The 16,808-nt window shown below is 42.3% G+C and overlaps 1 protein-coding gene across 1 annotated transcript in view; it reads right to left on the bottom strand.

Annotated features, from left to right (window-relative positions):
- Window positions 1-288: 288 nt before the first annotated feature.
- tshz3b (teashirt zinc finger homeobox 3b) overlaps window positions 289-16,808 on the bottom strand; it is a 42,355-nt gene continuing 25,835 nt past the window's right edge. Inside the window, exon 3 of the mRNA XM_046840422.1 lies at window positions 289-3,822. Within this exon, the coding sequence (XP_046696378.1) occupies window positions 416-3,822 (3,407 nt within the window). The 3' untranslated portion in view covers window positions 289-415. The remainder of the gene's footprint in view (window positions 3,823-16,808) is intronic.

The raw sequence follows: 16,808 nt of genomic DNA, 5'->3' as shown, positions 1-16,808 counted from the left end.
TTTAAGTAAAAACCAAAAGAAATAAAAACTGAATCCAATTTATACAACTTTCAAATACATACAACTTCATTTTAAGTTTTTCTTATATACCTTCATATTTTACCAGTGACAACAGAACCTCTTCATTCAACACTGCACAGTTAGAAAATTACCTTTTTTGTTTTTCTTTCTTTTTTTTTTTTACCTAAAATGAGAAAAGAAAATGTCTCTGAACCAGAATGAGTTTTTCCAGAAGGAAAACCCACACATCATGTGCCGAAACTAAACAGTAGTTTTATGGCATCTATGTGCAGTTATTTCTTTGCTAGTCATCACCAGTTTGTCTTGGTTTTAAGAAAGGTTAGAGAGAAGGCTTCAGGGAAAGCAAGAGAAATCGAGACAGGTGAAAGACAAAGTAGTTAGTCCTTGATCAGCGCTAAGGTTTCTCAAGTTCACAGACATACATAAGGTGGTCCTCGGGAGATTTGCCATGAGTCTTGCTCAGATGGAGTTTAACAGCGTGCTTGCTAGCAAAAGTCCGATTGCACAGTTTACACTGATATGTGGCGCCACTGCCTTCCTCGTCTGGGGAAGGGGAGTGGGAGTTGGAGTGCGGACTTGGGTTTGAATTATGGATAGAACGGGTCAAGGCGTGGGCTTGCGCTGACAGCAGTTTTTCAGAAAGCCCCTTCGCGTGACGTGATATCTGGTTGACGAGCTGCTCCCCGGATAATTTAGCCAGGTCTCTTAGACGAAATCCCAGATGCGATTCAAGATGGCTGACGTAGGTGGAAGGGGAGCGTATCTGCGAAGCGCAGTCACCACAAAAGAACACAGGATGGCCAGAATCAAGGTTCTTCAAGAACTTTGTGCCACCTGTCCGCCTCAACTGGTACTTGACGTTGGCCAGCCAGTGGCTTATGGTAGTCATTGAAAGGCCAGTGAAGCGAGAGATATGCATGCGTTCCTGTGGGCTGAGGTCAGACATGATATATTTGCCATCACTCGTTTGTCTCAAGCTGGAGGCGAACTGGGCTTGCAGGATAAGTAGGTGCTGAGGGTTCCAGTTGGACTGCCGACCCTTGCGCTTCTGGGCTGGTGACATGTCTTCAGAGTCATCGTGTGTAGCACCATCTACATCTGATCGCTCAGATAGACTGGTTGGAGTGGACGATTTGGAGACATGACTTTCCGTTAAGTTGCGAAGCATATCGGAAATGTCAGACAGCGCATTTTCACGCAGCGGTGAATTTGACATGAACGACACCACAGCAGATGATGCCTTGGCCATTGTTATGGTTGAAGAAGGTGACACTGAGGAAGGAGTTGATATCGAGGAGGACAATAAAGCTGATCCCAGGGAGCTGCTCTTTTCACTTTTGCCTTTAGTCAGGTCAATGGGCTGGTCATTATTGATGTGGTAGAAGTAACGGTCAAGATGCTCGTTTGTCTTTTTGGTCTGAGCTGGAGTGGAGGCAGCAACAGCTGCCTTCTCAGCTAGACTGTTGCTCATTTTAAAGAGCATGCTCATGGGGTCCAGAGAGGGGAGAGCAGGTTTAGCAGCTTTACCTAGGTGGACATTCATGACAGACTGAAGCGCACTTAAGGGGTTGACAAATGGCTGTTCTGGGGGATGGTCTGTTATAATTGCAGTGCTGCTGCACAGAGATGAGCCTGGAGTTTTGACAGAATGGTCAGTGCCATTTTCTAATGGCTCTTTTTTGAGAGGCTCGCCATTAGAGTCCTTGTGAGCATTTACTGTCCCGTTGGTCTCTGGGGTTTTGACTCCTCTGCTTTCTTTGGGTGAGTCCCCTCGGGCAGACTCACCAGCTTCACTACTGCAAGGAGAGGGTGTGGTTCGCCTTAAAGGGGAAGATCGTGCAGTTGTGTCCCTCATTTTCTCCTCTACTTTGGCCACTTTTTCTGTTACTTTCTTAACAAGTTCCTCCATGGCGTGGAAATTATTTTTGGGTAGAGGTGAGGTCTGGCAGCTTGGAGGAGAGATAAGAGGTTGATTTTTGGTTGGGGACAGGATCTCTTCACCCGAGAACATGTACTTTAGTGGGGAGTTCTTTCCTGAGTTTCGCAAGGAAAGTTTCATGATATTCGGGAGCTGGTAAGCAGCATGAATGCTGGGGTATCCTCCCCAGCTGGGTGTTCCATTCTGTGCTTTGTTAATGGCAGATGTAACTGTGTTTTCCAGTGATTTGAGAATATCCATTCCACCTTTAGGGCTCTCCTCCAGATCTTCCTCAGTCAGATATGGATACTTGGAGGAAATGTCAAACTTTTCCTCAATTTCATCTTCTGTTGTTTTCTTCTCTTTGTTGCTATTAGTGGTCTCTTTTGTGCACTCTTCTTCTTTTTCTTCCTTTTTAATTTCCATAGCAGTTATTGCAGGGGATATGCTGGGTGGAGGGGGTGCAGGGGGAGGTGGGGAAAAAGCTGTTGCAGCCAGTGGCACCGACTGCACTTTATCTTCACTAGAAGACATGGTGTTAAGAGGTGGGTTGGCTGGTGCCTCCATAATAGGCTTGCCTTTCTTTATGGCAGAGTTAGTAACCTTAATGAAGTGTCCAGTAACCATCATGTGAGCTGTTAGCTCTTGAAGGGTATCATGGGAACTTCCACATTCCATGCATTTCAGGATCTGGGATTTTCGAGATTCAAACTGCCATGCATAGCTAGCACCATTCTGATGCCCATAACGATTATTAGGCGTGATGTAGGGACTTGCCGTCTTCTGCAAGTGGTCACTGGTGTCTGCAAGAGAGAGTTTAGGTGTTCCTCCATTAGAGTCTGGGGAGCTGGGCAGATCCAGCTCAATAGGGGCTCTTTTCCGAGCAGACGAGATGATCTTGGCTGCCACAGGTGTCACAGGCTCCTTGAGAGGTACTTTTTGGTAGTGTTTCGTTTTGATCATATGGACACTTAGATCTTGTAGTGACTCAAAGGAGTGGCCACAGTACATACATTTGAGTACTTTCTGAGCATCCTCCTTGCCTTCCATCTCTAGCAAGGAACGCTTGCGTGGCTTGGACCAGCGCTTAGTGCCCTCACTGTCTGTCTCATGGTTGTCGTCTCGGTAATGGCCTGTTTCATTCATGTGCACGGTAAGCTCAACAAGTGTATCGTAGGCAGCGCTGCAGTCTTTGCAGCGGAACTTGCTGGCACCTGTAAAGATGGAGCCATAGAGCTTGGTGCTTTGCCGGTACAGCTGTACAGTGCTGAAGAGGTTAGGCTCAGAAGCTGGGTGTAGTATTCTGTTCTGGTTCTGTGAAACTTGCTGCAATGTTTTGGCGACAGCTGACTGGTGCCAGTCATAGCCCCCACTCCCACAGCTACTGCTGCTGCTGCTACTGCTGCTGCTACTGCTGTGGCTGCGTGGTAGTTTTTCAGATGGGGGCTGTGTCATATTCAGCGATGACCAGTAAGAATTGGTCAAAAAGCTGGTGTAAATGGCCTTCATCTGCTCAAGACTGTCTGGGCCTGGATTGGGCGTTTCATCCATGCTGGCTGGGGCAACAGCTGTCATCTTCATGGGTGTAGTTGAATTGAGTGGTGTAAGTGGCTCCTTGGCAGTGATATCCTCCTCGTTCTTTATCGAGGCACTCTCAAAGTCTGACATCCTGTCACTGGTCTCACTGAGGTGCGACTCGCTGTCCATTTCATGACTGGAGAGGTCCGCAGTCGGAGAGTCGTGGAAGCCTGGTCGGTCTTTGAGAAGGAAGTCCTTGTCTTGGCACACGTATTTAACGGCAGGCTCCTCCTCGACCGCTGAATCATCTCCTTCTACATCTTCATCCATTAAAGCTGCTTCTTTGAGCTCCTCTGGAACATATGCTGCAGAAAAAAAGCAAAGAAAAGAAAAACAAGGCACCGTGTTAGTACAATGTCCAATTATGAAGATTTTACATTATACATTGAGAAACAGATGGACAGCTGCTTCTCTACACTACCAAAAAAAAAAAAAAGACAACAGGTTCATATCATCCACTATCATGTTAATTCCTTCTGGAGTTCACTACTGCTTAGCATCATAAAATGAATATTTGTCTTTCTCATTTTTAGTAAGCAGAGATAAAACGAGCTAGAGAGTGAGACAGAAGGAAAAAAAATAGAGAAAGAAAAAAAAATGTCTCTTCAAAACCAAGTTGCCCCCTTATTCTTCTCAAGGGGCAACAGCTTGAAATTAAAACTAAATTTGAAATTAATGAAGCACATTCTAGAGGTGGCATTCGTTTCTGAAGTAATAAATTACTTGTATCAACTTTAGAGACAGCGGTTCCTGTCTGTCAATTAATATGTCTTACGCTCCTTCTGCGGTCTCTAATGCATTCCCTAACAGACACACTCGCCATTTAAATTAAGAAAGCATTTTCACTCATTACTCGGCAAAGGCTCGCCGGCTCGTAAATAAGAATGAATGTATGTATGTTTGGGATGTAAAACCTACCCCCACAAAACACATTTGCCTCAATTACGCAAGATTAGAGAGTTGAAAGTTATTATTTACTGTTTAGCCTGAAGTGTGTGCACTCAGCTTGCATTTGAATACAATGGCTCATGAAATAAAACGATTCAAATGTGGAAGGCGGAAGGATGGAACAGGAGAAAAACATCTAATTGTTTTCATTTGTTGACATTTTCGCGAGAACAAGAAAAGAAATGGCGGTGAACAATGAGAGAGCAATAGAGAAATAGGGAGAGAATGCGAGCAGGGAGGGGTGCATAGGACCTTGTGGTAATTCTGCACATTCCGATGTGTAACTGTTCATCGCACTCTGTCCAGGTATGTAAACAGGCCTGAGTGAAGACGGTACGCAGGGCTTTTTGTTAAGCACATTCTATCATTTTAAATGACTACAAGAGTCAAACACACAGCATATACATTCAAATCGAAATACAGTGTTTGCAAGTGTGCATGCAGGACACACTGTGAAAGTTTCATAAGTGTTTGAATATCAGCTCGTTTTGCTTAAAATGTGTTGAGTTTTTATGCACAAAATGCAAAAACAGCTTCTTTTTTCAGTTTTTAAAACACCCATGTTTCCCCCTCAGAACATTACTGGCATGGCAAACTTCATAACAATGAAAACATTATGCAGGCACCTATTGTGCAGCAATTAAAAAAAAATCAGAAGTGAAAATAACCTAGCCATCATTAGGAAAGTCTTTTTGTAGCCCTTGGAAGTGTGACGGCACGAGATCGACACAGGCACAAGCCTCTTAGCTTCAGTTATAGCTAAATAATCCACACAGCCTGCCTTTAGGCATTCTGCGTATTATTACAAGCTTTTAATGCTTGCCATGGAGAAATGTGATTCAGTTCAATCTGATCTAAAGTCTGATCATGTGCCAACTTACGTGTATATAAAACATTAACACAATTTTTTTTTTAACCGCACTCAATTTATTAATGTGATTAATGCAGCATACATTCAGTTTTACCATCTTTATTAAACATATAAATAAATAAATATAAAACAGCCGAACTTTACTTTTAATGCAACACACATGTATTTATGATGCCCTTTCTTTACTTTGATATAAACAATTCAAAAATTTGTAATCCCTAAGCATTTTTAGTTTCAAATCAGCAATCCGCAATATATATATATATATATATATATATATATATATATATATATATATATATATATATATATATATATATTACTTTCTTAAAGATGCTTTCTGTTGACTTTATTATTTATCTCTAGATGTGCCTAGTCTAATAAAAAGCCCAGACATGTAATTGCGCTCCTCATAATTTAGTACCCAGCAGCCATTACATAGGATACACACACATACTGTAACGCACACACACACACACACACACACACACACACACACACACACACACACACACACACAGCCATCTGTTCTGAATCAACCAAAAGACAGCTGTTTAAGAGAACAATGCCTTCGTTCAGAAAGCAAAACAGCACTTTACATCAAGGCCAAATGGCAACGTAAAAAAAAAAAATAAAAATAAAAATAATAATAATAATCCTTCTCCTCTACAAAAAAAACCTGCCTTATTGTCTGGGATGTGCACACATACACACACACACACACACGGCCATGCAAAAGCCAATACATATACTGTACACTCACATATCCAAAGCGTTAGACAATGTTCTTAGTCTAAAATCTGTTCAGTCCAAACTTAATATAAATTAAAATATTCTGAATACAAAATATATATTGGATGTGCCTTTAACATGAGTGAAAATGAAAAGGAATAAAGAGAAGGTCAAGCTTTATCAATGACTAAAATGTCCTCTATTAGACTAACCATGACCTCATGGGCAGGACTGAATTGGCATTAGAGACTGCACTGCATACACCCCTAACTAATTTGTGTATGAAAAAAAACAGAATTATTCCAAAGTCATTTGACACCAAACACAAAATCCAACTTGCCCGACAACATGGCAGTGAGCCTGATGGCGAACACGGAGAAAATGAGTACAGAGGTGAAAGAGGAGAAGAAAAAAAAAAGGAGGAGGGTTGCCTAGAAAGACCCAAATGCTTAAAACACACACATCACACACACACACACGTAAACACACACACACACACACACACGCACACGCACACACACACACACACACACACACACAGTTGCCCTGGCCATAATCCAGGCTATCCTGCCCCCAATGTACCAGACTCTATGTGTTCTAGCTGAGAACAATATTGCGTTTTCATCTCCAGGTTGCTCTGTTTTCAACCTGGGTCTGAATAAACCACGCAGGTGCTCTTTTAATTAGAGAACAGGATGCTCCAGTGCAAAGCAGAGAAAGGAGGAGGAGGAGGAGGAGGAGGGAGCTTGAAATGAGAATAACCTTCCCAATGAATTGGCATCAGATTGGTAGATAGAGGTTTATCTAATTTACACTTGGACATCCGGAGAGACGACCAGCAGAGAGCCCAGCTTTGAACGCTGGAGGTGAGCGGCACCTTTTAAAGCGAGAGGAAACCCTGCCTGCGTTTTCGGACCACAAACCAGCGCGAGATTTTTACAGCACGGACCGGAAGCTTAAGCAGGGCCTGAAGGATGAAATGAAATCTCGCACTCCTTCATACGCAAATCGGGCTTTCTATTAAATAATCACTTGCCATAACTACATTCCATTACTTTATCGTTTGCGTAATTTGAAGCAATCTAGTAATATTCATTGTGGAGATTACAGGCCTGATAAAGTCTTCTCAGATTTATTGGAAATGACTAAAGTCCTTCATATTTGATGATGGCCATATGGAGAAGACGCATGTTGACTGAAATCTGATTTTATTTTAAGAAGTAATGATATCAGCAGAACCTTCATTTAAATTTAAGCCATTTGACAGACACCCGTATCCAGAGCAACTTACAGTTATCTCATTTGATACAACTAAGCAGTTGAGGGTTAAGGCCTCGCACAAGAGCCCATGAGTGGCAGCTTGTTGTTTCTGGAATTTGAACTCACCCCCCTCTGACCTTCTAATCAGAAGTTCAAGGTCTCAATCACTGGGCTACCAGTTTACCTAATTGATGGTATATGTAGATTAAATAGATAAGATAAGAAATAATTTTTACGTTCATCTTTTCCATTTTTTTATTTAAATCAAAATAACCCTAATAATGAACAGCTCCAATCCCCAGACATTTAGCCACTCAAATCCAGTTTTACTATCAAACATACGAGATATGAGGACATTCTGAGATAGAAAATTTAACAGAATATGTGCAATAATGATGTGATAGAAGAGTATCTGCAAGAGTGAAAGGGAAAGTTTATAGGACTGTGGTGAGACCTGTGATGTTGTATGGTTTAGAGACAGTGGCATTGGGTATTGTGTTGGGAGTGACGACGATGGACAGGATTAGAAATGAGTTTATTAGAGGCACAGCGCATGTAGAATGTTTTGGAGCCAAGGTGAGGGAGGTGAGATTGAGATGATTTGGACATGTGCAGAGGAGGGACATGGGGTATATCGGTAGGAGAATGCTGAGTATGGAGCCACCAGGAAGGAGGAAAAGAGGAAGGCCAAGGAGGAGGTTTATGGATGTGGTGAGGGAAGACATGCAGGTAGTTGGTGTGAAAGGTACTCTACAGGGGGTATGGAGACGGATGATACGCTGTGGCGACTCCTAATGAGAGAAGCCGAAAGAAAAAGAAGAAGGAGAAGTGCAATAATGACTAAATAACTAACTTACTAATAACCGAATAACTGATTGAACAAAACCTAATGTCAAAATCTAGCATGTTTGCTGATGTGCTGTTATGGGGAGATGGTAGCTCAGTGGTTACTGCTCTGGGTAACTGATCAGAAAGTTGCTGATCGCCAAGCTGCCACTCTTGGGGCGCCTGATTAAGGTTTAAACTTTAATTGCTCCAGGAGCACTGTATTATAGCTGACTCTACATTCTGACCCAAGCTCCTAACATCATTGAGATGTTGGAAGAAAGAAGTAGATGTGACGAATATAAAGCACTTTTATTTTTCTTTCTTAACAATTTCCCCCAAACTCCTACTTCATCACAGCACAGCAAGTGGGATTTGATGGACTGCAAAAGAATGTATTGTATTTGCATTGTATACCAGTATACCAGTAAGGTTCGCCATGTACATGCGGTACACATGAGTCCCATTGAACTCCGACACATTTGATGCAGTCAAACTCTTAACCTCGGCTCTGATCCTGCAGTGTGTTCATGACACAGGGCTTAGATCATGGTGAAGTATCTCTGTAAGATATGTGTAGGCTTCCGCAATCCACCGAATACTTCTGGGCGTGTGAATGAGAAGGACAGGACGAGCAAGTGAACTACTTGGTAATTAAATCTGCTATATATAGCCCCCCAAAGCCCACATTTATAATGGGAGGTATCTCTCTTCTAATGTGGCACTATCTGCAACGTGATATCATTAGGGGGAAAATGGTTTGTAGCCTTAAGCAGACAGGCTGTCTGTGTGCGGCTGGAGAACGAGAGATAGCGCATATCTCTTTCTCCTTCCTCTCTCTCCCGCTCTCTCTCTTGCTATTCTCTTCTCCTTCTTTCTTCTCCTCTCCGGCTATCATGGCCCGCGTTAATGAAGTTAATTGAATCTGAGATCAATAATGCTTAATTATTGCGATTTGACGCACACAGACAAATTGGTGAGGAGGCCAGGAGAGTTTGTGTGGATCTCGATGTGTATGTGCGAGAGAGCTTGTGTGTTGTGTGTGTGTGTGTATGTGTGTGTGTGTGTGTAGCACTGGGGTGGGATAGGGGCCATGAGCTGGAAAGAGAGAGCGGACAGGCGCGCCATCGATCCCAGCAAGACGCCCATCGACCAGGCCCTCTGACGGATGGAGGCTCCTTTCAGAGAAGGAAAAGACAGACAGACAGAGAGAGAGAGAGAGAGAGAGAAAGAGAGAGAGAGACAGAACGAGAGAGGGAACATGAGAGACGAGTGGAAAGTGAGGGCCGAGACCAGTCCACACTTCAAAAGTGCCCAAGCCTATGAAAGAGAGGCCTTGTAGTGTATTAAACGACAGCCTTATTACCTATGGAATTACTCCGATCTTGTTTACACACCGCATGGTGCGTCGTGAGTGCTAATTACATGGGCTACAGGGCCAGCCGCTGTGTAACAACATGTACTTTTCCCCCTAATTGTCCCAACACGCTTAGCAGGAGGCTGGCCGTTCTCGCTTTCCACTCGACTCTGTATAGGAAACGTGTGAAAGGGGTTCGCCCCGGCAGGCGGGAAAAAATCGGTGAGCGTTTCGAGTATTCGAGGAGCGAGTGATGACAGACGACAGCGAGCGAGAGAGAAGGCAGCCCGGATTAGAGGAGAGAGAGAGCCGAGGAGGTGCAGCGGCAGCCGCTGAACACAGAGCGGGTAAACATAGACGCTAGCACAACTAATCGCCAGCTCATGCCACTCAGCGGGAGAGGCTCTGACAGTCTGCGTGCATGTGTGTGTGTGTATGTGTGTGTGTGTGTGTTTACACACCCCCGCTCTCTGCTAGTGCATGACAACCGGTAACCACTCTGGAGAGCACTGCTTCCCTCACCATGCTCCTTAACACTCGCGCTAAAGCTCGAAGCCACGCAAGACGACAGCTTCCTCTGCACATATATGGATTTCAATCTTTAACTTTCTGAGATGGGTAGATTTGCGTTTCCAAAATCAATGCACGCATTTAGGGTTCGAGGGAAAAAAAGAGGGAGAAAAAAAAGAGAGAAAGAAAGGAAGAGAGATAGAGAGAAAGACAGATCATGATAAAGCTCATGATCCTCTGCTTAACCCTGAACTGATTTAGCAAACAAAGCCATCGCCAACTGTTAAAATAATCGTGTAAAAACAATATTATTGGATCATCGCAGACTTCGGTCGTATATCATACAGGCTGCGTTTAAAAACACTTTTGTTGGCGTTGTCGTGGTTTCAGCCTGATCGCATCGCCAAACGATTTCCAATCAAAATGTTACATGTGCTTTTTGGAGCGCATCGCCGAAATATTTCAACCTCAAGGGCGAAACACCACAGCATAAAATATAAGGGTAAACACACACACACACACACACACACACACACACACACACACACACACACACACACACACAAAGTATCATCATATACATCCCATTTGCTCAAAGAAAAGAACCTGCAGGTGTTCATTAACTAATAATAATAATATTCAATAAAAACATTTTTTTTTGTTTCAACATAAAATTTAATAAGAGGTTTTTACATGAAAGATTTATTAAAATCCAGAATCCAAAAAAAAGAAAAAATCCTGCATGTATCACATATCAAATTAGAAGTTTAGAAGCATATAGAATTCTTAAATAAAAAAAAAAAAAAAAAAGGTTTGAAATCTGAAAATATCTGAAATATTGGTTTGGTTCCATTTAAGGTATGAAACATTTTTTATAATAAATATGCTAAATATAGTATATTTTTGATTGTTTATCTCCCTCATTCTTACTATACTTGGTATAGTTTTTACCAAATATATCATTTTAAATTCAATTGTTTTCAGAAGAATGTTATTTTGTCCGATTTCATGTTCATTAGTTGCTGAATATAATTAATAATTACAAATGATAAGAAGTTCAAATAAGAAGAAAGTCATATGATAAATATTATAAGTAAAAATTTTTTCTAAGCAAAAAACTCACGCTTGCATTTTAATTCGTATTGTAATTGCAGTGTTGCATGGAAATTGTTTAGAATGCAACTTCTTCCTCCCCGCTGCACTACACCAACTGCAACCCTCCTCACTCGCAGCTACTGAAACTTAAACACGAGAACGACAACTTCCTCCAGATTTTTATTTTCAACTGTGGATTTCCTGTAAAAGTAATAAATGGGGCCATGCCATGACCTGTGTTCCCCCTCCTCAGAGGATGTGCTGAGCTCCGAACTAATAAGACAAAGAGAATTATTTTGGTCCTCAATTATTCTCCTGCTAATAAACCTGGCGCAAAGTTCGCTCTGAAATTCACAATCTAGGATGCTTTTTTTTTAATGACCGTCTACTCATTTCCTGAAGAAAACATTAGCATTAGCAGGATGCTTATCATGAGCAAATGAAATGATCTGTAAAATAGTAGCTAAAGTAGCAGCTGAGATACACAACCTGCAAAGGCAGGAGCACAAGTCTAAACGAGTGCATTTCTGTCACTGATCACACCTCTGGGATTAGCCCAGGACCTTCTAGATGGGTTTTCATGAGAAGATCAGGCTCGAGCAGTGTATCGGAATTCCTCACTTCTGATGGATATTGTGGAAATGTTAATTGTTACTATGGTAGTTATCAAGTGAGGAGAAAGTAAATGAGGTAAAGAAAAAACACAAAGTACATTCACGGTACCTTCTTAGTAACTTCCAAAGGTACCCAAGACATACTTGAAGCATTGTCAAATGTTTCAGGTGCAATAAAAAAAAAAGAAAGAATATATAAAATAAATTAAATTAATAGTGTGGTGTGGTAAGCCCCGCCTACTTTCATTGGTTGCTGCACTCGAATGTGCAATAATTTGATTTAAAAATTGTTGATAAGATAAAAAGTATTGATTAGATAGAACATTTTGAAAACATTAAAATATTTCTAGTTTCACAACATTCTATCTATCTGTCTGTCTGTCTGTCTGTCTGTCTGTCTGTCTGTCTGTCTATCTATCTATCTATCTATCTATCTATCTATCTATCTATCTATCTATCTATCTATCTCTTCCTATCATAAAGTTAACAAGCACAATAAAATGTTTTTATAAATTATATATATATAATTTATTTAGTATAATAATAATTATTATATTAACACGCATTACCATTATTGTTATTATTGCTATTATTATTATTGTTATTATTATTATTATTATTATTATTATTATATATTTGAGTACATTTTTTATGATTTTTTTACATTTTTGAGCCAACCAACTGCATCAGCATCCGACACTCACCATGTGTCTGAAACGTACCTCCCAGCCTATAGGATTCGCACCAAAATAAACCCAGGGCTCTTTATTCGTCTGAATAGACTTTTTTTTGGATGAATCGCTTGTTCCGATGTCGCCCCTCTCTACTGCTTTTGTTTCGTTGTGCTGCAGCGCTGGACGCTTTTGTCTTGGGTCACTCAGCCTCCGTTAATTAATTAACACTCCACAAGAGGGACAATTATTAAAGATGTTCCCGAACAAGAGAATGATTGAGCCGTAGAGAGCCATAATAGAACATGTGCTCTCTCTCTCTCTCTTTCTCTTTCTCTCTCTTTTTTCTTATACACACACACATTCACAAGCATTGCTATTTTATACCGTCACATACACAACATGGACAAATTATAGACACAACCTCTTCAAATGAAATTTAAAGTCCCCAAAAATATCTACAAATGTCATATTTATCATAAAAATCTTCACATGTTACACCAAAGAGTGTGTGTTGTGGTTTTGGTGTGTGTATGTGTGTATAGTGTCATAAATATGTACAATCTGGTCCAATGAGTCAGTGTTTGGTTTTTCGGAAAATCCCATGTCGGATGTACGTCACTTTTAGCAGTTACAATCCTAAGTGCAGGGCAACCAGAGGTCATACAGTTCCATGCATACACACAGGGATATCCCCAGAATGTGTGTGCATGCGTATGTGTGTGAGTAAAAGAGGGGGGGGGGTGGGGTGGGTGATATTCCTCTATCCATTATGCTATGTGTATCTCTTGCTCCTCCCACCATGTTTATCCAGCACATGGCTTCTCGTTCTGCATTTCTCACCATCCCTCCTCCCGTATACATATCCTCTCTCTCTCTCTCTCTCTCTCTCTCTCTCTCTCTCTCTCTCTCTCTCACACACACACACACACACACACACACACACTCTCATCGAGTCACAGGGCTGTGTCAGTCTCCCATTAGAGCGGGTTGCAGGGTAATGGGAGAGAACAGATCTGGCTTGCTGTGATCCCCAGGGCCTCGCTTAGCTCTGCTTCCACACACTCTCTCACACACACATGCACACACACCCAGATGCAAACACTTGTATATAAACACACACGGCTGCACAAAAACATACAAAAACACAGTACTACGCAGACATAACATAGAAAAAGCAGTCGTCTCGAGCAAACAAAAACGCGAATCGAAATAGAGACAGGCTAATCTTACAATAAAAGTCGTGAACACACACTCACACTCACACACACACACACACACATATATATATGAGCTCCGGGCCTTGCAGCAGTAGAAGCAGCAGCAAAATAATAGGCATTTCCCAACCCATAATGCAGGGTGTTAGCCAGTGGCAGCTCGCTGATTTAGGTACTAGGTAGAGACGTCAATCTGAGAGTGTTAGAGGACAGAAAGAAAGCGAGAGAGAGCGAGAGAGATGAAGAGAGGGAGGACTAGAGGCAGAGAGAAGCTCCTAATGGAGGCCTTGCAGTCATCTAGGCGCTGCCTTGCTGCCTCTTCTCATTGAGCATGTCACAGGATATCCATTACCTGCCAGTCTCCTCTGATCTCCTTAGACAGCCCTGATCAAAAGATGTCATTTGACCTACACGACTCGCTCGGCGCAGGCCCGGCTGAGGTGGGGGCACCGTGGGTCGCTGCGGGGCCGAAAAGAGGGTCGGTGCCCGCAAATAAAACGACATCATCGCTTCAGCGTCCCGTCATGTCCGCCGGACGATTATGATAATGGCGTGGCACGATCGGACGTGGTGGCGGGCGCCACTAATGCACAAGATATAGCCTCGCTCTCGATCTTGCTCTCCCTCTTCTAGTGATTGGCTCGTCTCTCTCTCTCCTTTCTCCTCTAGCTCTCTTTTTTTTTCCCTCTTCCTGAGAGGCGAGGCGGGCTTGTTGAGGATGTCAGGGTTAATCTGGGCACGTTTGAGCTGGCAAACAGAAAGAGAGTTGCTTTATTTTGATACGGCTGCCAGACAGGGCCGAGCTCGGAATGGACTATCCGAGAGGGCCTGATTGCCTATGATATTGCTTCTGCTTCGTTCAATCGGGCCGTTTCTGAGCTACAGGCTGGACATCAAACCAGACACATAATCTAAATACGATTATGCGCACAAACAAAAGCCTGCACTTACGCTCCCGAACGGCCGCCCAAACACACACGACGCAGGAAATGAAGAAAACGATATGATACGTAGCCGAAGCTGTTGCAGCCTCGGAGTCGAAACCGGCTGTGCCGGGGCAATAAAAGGCTAAAAAACGCATTGGGTTTTAGAGGGGAGAAAAACGGCGTGCAATAAAGCGGCAAAGCAGCAGTGCTCCGAGGCAATTTAGACTGCAAAACACAAACCATTAAGTTTGTGCATTATCTTTTAATTTAATCTGGAATGATTTATAATCCATCACGCAAGGCTTCAACCATATCCAATTATTCTCCGTGCCTTGATTGACAACAAAGGTGATTTATTAAGCTAATAAAAACTGATGTGAAGCCGAACAACCCTCCCCTCCTTCCTATTCAACCCCCCTGCCCTGAGAAATAAGCAACCTGATGGAGACAGTAAAGAGACATGGACATGCACATGCACATACACACACACACACACACACACACACAGTGCCCTTGGATACAGGTCTGGGGTCAGTTATGCCGTTCTGATTATAATGGTGCACATTAAGGGTCCAGGAGACAGGTGGCCAGATATTCGCTTCAGGAGGTCGCCTGGGTTTTATTGGAGGACATGATCACATTAGTACTTGCTTCGAATATGCTAATTTACCTCCGAATTCCTAACAAGCAACAATATAACTATAGTCTGTCGTTGTGAAAAGATGGTTAATAACGGCAACAAGGACTGTCCAGTGTTTTTCAGTGTGTCACTTATAATTATTTGATTATTATTGAATATTTTTCTTTTAGATCGATCGCAAATATCATAGCAAAACTGTAGAAGTGCCTGATTGGCTACGAACATGTTATTTAATTCATTTTTATTATTTCTTTCCTCCTTTAACACTTTTTTAATGTTTAACGCTGAACTGAATAAATCACTTCTGTACATTTATTTTTAAACTAATTTTAAACAAACCACCTTTAGATAATGCATATGGTACACTGGGAAGTCTTCCAAATCTATAATGGAAACACATAAGGAAAAGAGAGAGAAGAGAGAGAAAGCAGTGAGGAAAATAGAAAAAAAAGAAAGAAAGAGAGAGAGAGCTCTAGAGCAGAGTGCGAGTCAGATCGTATGAAAATGTCACCCACTGCAGAGTGAAGAGGTTCTCTGCGGCATCGCGGACTGATGCTGTTATATCTCTAATTCCTCCATTTCGAGTGCATGTCATCTTCCCTGCACCCGTTATCATCTCTGCTCAATCACTTTACATTAACGAATACTAAGGGCCTGCGACACAGGTACAGGGAATTGGCTGCGTTTTTCCTCTACGGTATCGCTTTTTTTTACTTATAAAGAAATAAAATGGTGTGTGTAGGTTGCATTAAGGACACGTTGACTTGCAGAGAAACCTAATGAGCCTTTAATCCACTGAATCAAATCAAACATGGCCGCCGCTAATTCTACAGAGACGAAGAGAGAGATATTTATTTAAAAAAAAAGCCCAAAGAGGGTGAGTGGGTTAGGGCGTGTGTGCTTGTGATCCCTTCCTGAGTTTATTGTGTGTGTGTGTGTGTGTGTGTGTGTGTGTGTATGCTGAATGGCTCATAAACCATGGCAGGACACATTAATGTCCACAGTGTTTTGCCTGCACTGGTAAACACGAGAACCTTCTCAGCTAACGATGCGATACAAAAAACAGCAATCAGAGGCCTTCGTGGATAGCGGCACCGCCCTCAAACACACTGATCCCACACACACACACACACACACACACACACACACACACACACACACACACACACATAAACACACACAGAGCACTGTAACATTATAAGTGCATCCTTAACAGGTGCCGAAAAACAGTGTGTGTGTGTGTGCAAACTTCTCAAAATAAGGAACGAATGCTATGAATGTAGACACGACCATAACAAGGCGAAAGTTCAAGAGGTGGAAGATGAGGAGAAGATTAAAAGGAAAAAGGAATGCAAAAAGAGTGGACCATTTTCCCAGTGTAATCACAAGCGCTTGCACTCTCTCTCTCTCTTTCTCTCTCTCTCCCTCTCTCCTAGATCAGACATGTCCGGGTTCCACCATTACACAGAGAATGGCTCTTGTAACTCTTGTAATGCATGACAGTAAAAATGCGAAGCAGCTCTGGCATGCCAGCTTGATGGAGATGTAAAAGTTGGCATGTACGGTTATTTATGGCTGCGTGAATTATCCTACAGAGAGTATGAACGTTAGGGTTAGGGTTGTGG

The sequence above is a fragment of the Silurus meridionalis genome, chromosome 26 (assembly GCF_014805685.1).
Source record: "Silurus meridionalis isolate SWU-2019-XX chromosome 26, ASM1480568v1, whole genome shotgun sequence".
NCBI classification, from domain to species: Eukaryota; Metazoa; Chordata; class Actinopteri; order Siluriformes; family Siluridae; genus Silurus; species Silurus meridionalis.
The sequence above is the reverse complement of the archived record's forward strand: the minus strand, read 5'-3'. Positions and strand labels throughout refer to the sequence as shown.